The sequence below is a fragment of the Salvelinus sp. IW2-2015 genome, linkage group LG27 (genome assembly GCF_002910315.2).
Source record: "Salvelinus sp. IW2-2015 linkage group LG27, ASM291031v2, whole genome shotgun sequence".
Lineage (NCBI taxonomy): Eukaryota > Metazoa > Chordata > Actinopteri > Salmoniformes > Salmonidae > Salvelinus > Salvelinus sp. IW2-2015.
In genome coordinates this window covers 34,738,706-34,746,092 of record NC_036867.1, presented here as the reverse complement: position 1 = coordinate 34,746,092, position 7,387 = coordinate 34,738,706, and the positions used below count along the sequence as shown (strand labels likewise).

At 47.5% G+C, this 7,387-nt stretch overlaps 1 protein-coding gene across 1 annotated transcript in view; it reads left to right on the top strand.

Annotated features, from left to right (window-relative positions):
• LOC139023124 (protein TANC1-like) overlaps nucleotides 1-7,387 on the top strand; it is a 36,868-nt gene that overhangs the window by 24,051 nt on the left and 5,430 nt on the right. Inside the window, exons 6-7 of the mRNA XM_070435540.1 lie at nucleotides 5,492-5,773; nucleotides 6,671-6,992. Of these exons, the coding sequence (XP_070291641.1) occupies nucleotides 5,492-5,773; nucleotides 6,671-6,992 (604 nt within the window). The remainder of the gene's footprint in view (nucleotides 1-5,491; nucleotides 5,774-6,670; nucleotides 6,993-7,387) is intronic.

The window sequence follows — 7,387 nt, the reverse complement described above, 5'->3', positions numbered from 1 at the left end:
ACTGCTATTCAAACTGTAGCTGTACCATGATAGATGCACTGCTATACAAACTGTAGCTGTACCATGATAGATGCACTGCTATAAAAACTGTAACTCCAGCAGCAGATTAAGTATACCTCCAGTTGTCCACCCCTATACACATGGATCCTTGGACCCATGAGAAGTCGGGACCCATCTCTTGAAAAGAGCACGAAGTGCCACCCACTTACAACCAGTTCAGCAGCGCTAAGCAGTTCTAACCCTTTGCCTCAGTTGTACTATCACATTAGACGGACATTATGCGTAATAATGTAGGCACTTCCTCCAAAAGGATAGCTACCTTTGACAAAGCAACCGGCAGTAGAACATTTACATTTAGGGAGGCAGATATTATTTTATGTTATCGCTTGAGATTCCATCCCATCACTATCATCACCCTATAGCCTCGATTGTGGGATGCACACACACACGCGCCCCCACACACACATACACATCTCGACACCTCTCCCCTTCCACTCGTACATTCACCTAAAAACACACACACACACACACACACACACACACACACACACACACACTCAACTTCAAGCTCTTGCACACGAGTCATCCGACAGACACTCCACACAGTTGTTCCACCCTCGAGCCCTGCTCAAAAGTTGTCACGCCCTGGCCATAGAGAGGCTTTTATTCTCTATTTTGGTTAGGCCAGGGTGTGACTAGGGTGGGCATTCTAGTTTCTTTATTTCTATGTTTTCTATTTCTTTGTGTTTGGCCGGGTGTGGTTCTCAATCAGAGGCAGCTGTCTATCGTTGTCTCTGATTGAGAACCATACTTAGGTAGCCCTTTTTTCCACCTGTCTTGGTGGGAAGTTGACTTTGTTTTGGGCACATAGCCTTTTGAGCTTCACGGTTTGTTTTGTATTGTTTMTTGTTTTGTCGGMGTCATTTCGAATAAAAGAGAAAATGTACGCTCACCACTCTGCACCTCGGTCCTCATCTTTCAACAGCCGTGACAAGAGTAGACTTGCTCGTACCGTTGTAGCCGTTCAACAGGAGTGCCAAAATGTTCCGGGATGGGTAGATTTTGAGTGTGTAATGTCTAGTCCTGGCTGATGGAGCCCGGAAACCTCCCTCCCCCTCAACACACGCACACTGGTCCCCAGAGAAGACCCTTCTTCCCCCGGCACTTCTGTGCAGTCAGACCGCTAAGATTTATGCTGTGCCTCCAGGACAACAGTGTTATTCCCCCTTTCTGAATGTCCACGTGCGACCCCAGCGCCCCATGTGTTACTGCAGCCAGTATTGCCATCACTGGTACTACCTGGGAGGAGGTCTCCACCAGAATTCCCTGGCTAGATATGAGGTCATCAAAGTTCTCTTTGCAGCTTTGAGAATTTCCCTGTATTTTATGCTCACCCATACGGGGCTTAGTTGGAACCTCTCACATTTAACGATTCAGTCCAGCCAAATCGTAGTGACCTAGTAATCGGTATAGTACATGCACCTCCACGGCAGTATAAAAGTCTGGCTGCTGGGCAGCTTTGTGTATGTGTAGGCCTAGTAAGGAAATCAACATGGCAACCGGGGAAACATAACAATGCACCTACAAGGAGCGCAGMATCTGTGCGTGCGGGCTACTGATGTGAGGGAAGATGAGGAGGACTGGAAGTAAACATTGATAGCTTTCTACTTCTATAATTGATTTTAATGAGAGAAAAAAATGTGTTGCCCATTATTAAGCTATTTATCAGAGTTATTGACCTCGCAATAAGCCAGATTTGAGTAACTACATTACATTACATTGAAGCGGCAATGTAATACTTTCAGCATGAGTGCTGAAAGTAGGCTGATTTGAGAAAACCTCTCATTTAAACAGTCTTCATTTTAATTTGACTTAAAACAAGAGGGATTTGTGTTGAAACCAATTTCATGCATGTTTAATTATTTGTTTTACCCCCAATTTCATAGTATCCAATTGTTAGTAGTTACTATCTTGTCTCATCGCTACAACTCCAGTATGGGCTCGGGAGAGACGAAGGTTGAGAGCCACGCGTCCTCTGAAACACAACCCAACCAAGCCGCACTGCTTCTTAACACAGCGCGCATCCAACCCGGAAGCCAGCTGCACCAATGTGTCGGAGGAAACACCGTGCACCTAGTGACCTGGTCAGCGCGCACTGCACCCGTCCCRCTACAGGAGTCGCTAGTGCGCGATGAGACAAGGATATCCCTACCGGCCAAACTCTCCCTAACCCGGATGACGCTAGGCCAATTGTGCGTCGCCCCACGGACCTCCCGGCCACGGCCGGCTGCGACAGAGCCTGGGCTCAAACCCAGAGACTCTGGTGGCACAGCTAGCACTGCGATGCAGTGCCTTAGACCACTGCGCCACACGGGAGGCCCTGAAACCATTTTCTTACTATTTAAGAAATTGACAGACTAAATTAYAGGCCAATCATCATGCACTCGTTAAATATCTCAGTGTCAGTGAAAGGCTTGGTGTGTTAAGTTAAAACCAGGGTTTGAATTGAAGGGGGTATGTTATACCTTTGGTGCCATTGTTGTGATGAAMTTGTGAGGTAGTTGAAGAGAACCTTTATAGCTGATYGGCTGACGGTGGGACTTGCCTTGCATCTGCTCTTAGCACTGCTCACACTTGGTGATAATGGCCGATATGAGGCCCAATATATTAAACATGTTTGAAAATAATCGGGGTGCCATAGAACAGTATGTTGAAATGGGGACAGAGCTCCATAGTTATACTGTTTGGCGATGAAGGGTTTTGTTMATTTTATTCCCAAATGTTTAAGATGTTCTGCCTTGAAGGCAAAACGAATGAAACAACTCTATAAAAAGCTCTCTTTCCTGCTTTCCCTCATTCTTTATTTTCTACTTCTCTACTTCTCTTCTCCTTCATTCTGTCTCTCATGTCTTCCCCTGCAGCGACTAGTTCCACTAAGCTGGAGGATCTGAGCTACCTGGATGATCAACGGAGTGCTCCCCAGCGAAGCTCCATCAAAACAGCCCTGAAGAGCAACAGGGGGAGAGGGACGCCAAAGGTGTGTGTGGTGTGTGTGTGTGTGTGTGTGTGTGTGTGTGTGTGGTGTGTGTGTGTGTGTGTGTGGTGTGTTGTGTTGTGTGGTGTGTGTGTGTGTGTGTGTTGTGTGTGGTGTGTGTGTGTGGTGTGTGTGTGTGTGGTGTGTGTGTGTGTGTGTGGTGTGTGTGTGTGTGCGTGTGTGGCGTGCAGGCATTTATGCAGGTCATGTGTGTTGCTCGCAGGTGTCGGCACATCCTTTTGGGGGCCCTAGGCATTATTTGGTTGGCCCCCTCCCCCACTTCACAGGAAAACCTTTTAGTGGCCCCCCTCTTTGACTGAGGAGAGAAAACATTTAAATAACATTTTCTGTAATTCTACACATTTTACGCCAATGGCCGGAGGAATGTGTGGCAATTTATAATTAATTTCATTCAATTCTACTCGTTTGCCATGGGGCAGAGGAGAAAAATAAAGGCATTTTTACAGCTAATTTCCAAAATGAATACACTACGTGACAAAAATATGTGGACACCTGCTGCGTCGAACATCTCATTAAAACATCCTGGGCATTAATATGGAGTTGGTCCCCTCCTTGCTGCTATCACTGCCTCCWCTCTTCTGGGAAGGCTTTCCTCTAGATGTTGGAACATTGCTGCGGGGACTTGCTTCCATTTGGCCATGAGCATTAGTGAGTTCGGGCACTGATGTTGGGTGATTAGGCCTGGCTCGCAGTCGGCGTTCCAATTCAAAGGTGTTCGATGGGGTTGAGGTCAGGGCTCTGTGCAGGCCAGTCAAGTTCTTCCACACTGATCTCGACAAACCATTTCTGTATAGACCTTGCTTTATGCACGGGTGCAGGAAAACAGGAAAGGGCCTTCCCCGAACTGCACAGAATCATCTAGAATGTCATTGTATGCTGTAGCGTTGAGATTCTTGCGTTCAATGGAACTAAGGGGCCTAGCCCGAACCATGAAAACAGCCCGGACCATTATTCCTCCTCCCCCAAACTTTACAGTTGGCACTATGCATTCGGGCAGGTAGGGTTCTCCTGGCATCTGCTAAAYCCAGATTCGTCCATCGGACTGCCAGATGGTGAAGCATGAMGCATCACTCMAGAGAACRTGTTTCCACTCCTCAAGAGTCCAATAGAGGTGAGCTTTACACCACTCCAGCCGACACTTGGCATTGCGCATGGTGATCTTAGACTTGTGTGCGGCTGCTCGGCCATGGAAACCCATTTCATGAAGCTGCCGACAAACAGTCATTGTGCTGACGTTGCTTCCAGAGGTAGTTTGGAACTCTGTAGTGAGTTTTGCAACCGAGGACAGGCGATTTTTAAGCGCTACGCGCTTCAACACTCGACGGTCCCGTTCTGTGAGCTTGTGTGGCCTACCACTTCACGGCTGAGGCGTTGTTGCTCCTAGACGTTTCCACTTCACAATAACAGCACTTACAGTTGACCGGTGCAGCTCTAGAAGGGCAGAATTTTGATGAACTGACTTGTTGGAAAGATGGCATCCTATGATGGTGCCAAGTTGAAAGTCACTGAGCTCTTTAGTATGGGAATCCTACTGCCAATGTTTGTCTATTGAGATTGCATGGCTGTGTGCTCGATTTTATACACCCATCAGCAGCGGTCAGGGACCCTGGGCACGTGCCCTTCAAACCCGGTCGGCAATTCAGCCATGATTACTWCAAGTTCAGATAGCTGGGTAGACTTCCTTACCAATCTAAAAATGTTTTTCTGACATGGGCTAATTGAGTGACTGYCAGTGACTGACRAAACAAGAGGAAAACTTCTGATGCACAACCAAATTTMGAAATTGCATCTTGAAACCGATGAAACCGATTGTTGCACTAGTCTAGGAGTCCTATGTCTAGTTGCATGGTCTGTAACCTGAATGAATGTGTGCGTTTTTGTGAGAAATCAGCGGTACCTTACCTTAGGTCCGGGGCCAGCTCTGCCTTGACTCCTTTGGGTCGACGAGCCGAAGTGGATTATTATGTTCAGATGGTGACAGGAACAAATATATACAAAAAGGAAAACTACAAACAGGCATGCCTAAACTAAAGATTCAGACCCAAACGAAAGGCCTCATAGCCACCGAACCAACCAGCARCCTCACGGCTCTCCAAACTGGCACTCTGACTGACGACCATCTTAATTGGCAGTCATTTATGTGCTTATCAAGGCCAAGCTCAGCATCTAGACCCGGTTACTGCCACCTGGGGGATGAAGTGTGGAAGTGGATCTTGGATTGTGTGTTTGTCTATGTCCTAACATTAACCTTCACCCCATATCATAACACGCTCAACAGTAAGTTGAGACCCCGACTGAGATCCTGCCTTCGTGCATGCAATTATTGTGTTACACCACCATACACAACTATATTATTCTTGTACACCACAATACTCTTTAAAAGGAACAGGAAGTCATGTTAGTAACCCCTGTGTTCTCTCTTTTCTCTYCGTCCAGCGCGCTTCGCTCCCTTCAAATCAGGTGACATCGTGCTGAAGCCGTTGTTGTTTGAGGTTCCCGCCGYCGCCATGGATGCACCGTTCCAAGGCCGTGATTGGCTGTTCCATCGGCTAGAGGAGGTCCTAAGGAAGAGTGACACCTGCGAGGGCCGTGGGGCCGTTATCGTGGGCGATGTGGGCTTCGGCAAGACGGCCGTCGTCTCGCGGCTGGTGGCTCTCAGCTGTCATGGAGGTCACATGCAACAGGTCCCCACCGAGAGCCCCTGCACCTCCCCCAAAAGTAAGACAAACTTCCCTTCTCCRGAGGTACTTTGTTTGAAATGATAAACAGGAGGAACCTCTTGATATGCACCATCTCTTTTTTGAGAAAGCTGCCATTTCCCTGTACCCCAGAAGGGAAGGACGAATGGYTGGTTACTCATTCGGCGAAGGGTGATTTAAACATTCACATTTTTCATTATGAGTTTGACAATTTTAGAACTAGGCAAGCCAACCCGTCTACCTTGAGATCCGTCATACTTTTTCCGAGCCATCACTCTCAAGTAACAGGGTCCATCAGATATTTTGGTCCTAGGGGATGAGCCACACAAAGATACAGGAATAAAACCTTTGAAAGCTCTGTCCCTGAAAGCTATGACTGATTGTGTGGTGATTGATGTTACACAAACGCAAGCGTTGCTACGTCAGTAGCTAGGTACAGTACCACACTTCTCCCACCATCAGTGGTCGTGAATTCACACCGCATATCATTTTCTCGGTCCCCATCCAGCAAATTGATACAGTGCACCATACGGCACGCCAGTAATGACATCAAGTAATGACATCATTTAGGTTAAGAGTAGGAATCTGCTTTGATGTGAATGCTCAGGGAAATATATTAYAGACAGTGACCTAATTATAGTGCATGATGATAAATGCCTGACAGAGACTGAAGTGATTTGCCATTGTGACTCAGGTCCTTATTTAATTAACATTGTTTACTGGAGATATGTTTAGATCCATTATGGAAACCAGCCCACAATGATGCTTTTAACTCTCTCGTAGTCACAGCACAAGAAAAAAAAAGTTGTGAGTGCTGGTTTTCAAAAAACTCATTGAATGATTATTATTCTCCTCCAACTTCTCATGAMAAAGTAGTGACAGTCCACATGTGTGCCTTGCTGTGTCCCTCTTGCAGGTGGGGATAGGGGGACAGACGGAGCCTCCAAACAGCCGCCCCAGCCCAGCACCCCCACCACAGACCCCCAGCCCAGTGAAACAACCTGCCCCGGGACACCAGAGGCACACCGAGACGATGCTGTCAAACGCCTGGCCAGCAAGGTACGTACACACACGCATACATACACGCATACACATACATACACCCATACACATACATACACACACGCACACATACACGCATACACATACATACACCCATACACATACATACACACACGCACACAAGCCGATGGGCGTCCTGGACACAGGAGCGAGACTGAGCATGCTCTGTATATGAGGTTCCTTTAGCAGCAGCTCCCTGTAGCCGCTGAGCTGTGGCGCTCTGGACAGCAGGGCGGCGACACTGTGCACAAACTCTGGGACCAGGCAGGTGTAGGTGTTGTCAGCCTGGCAGAAGTGGTAGGAGCACCCACCTGGAGACAGAGAGAGAGAGAGAGAGAGAGAGGGAGTGAGAGAAAGAGAGGGCTCCCTAATTGAGACCTTCAATAATGCTATTCAGTGTTTTGACTGCCATGAGTGCCTTGAACTTTCCAGAGAAGTAAGTCCTCAACCAACTTTGAATATCTCCATCTCACAAATCAGCATTTGATTTACTCCATTAGGCTAAGTTGACTGCGATTAGTTGCTCCAATTATAGCAGATTGGCCTAATGCAAGCAGCCATGACGGACCCG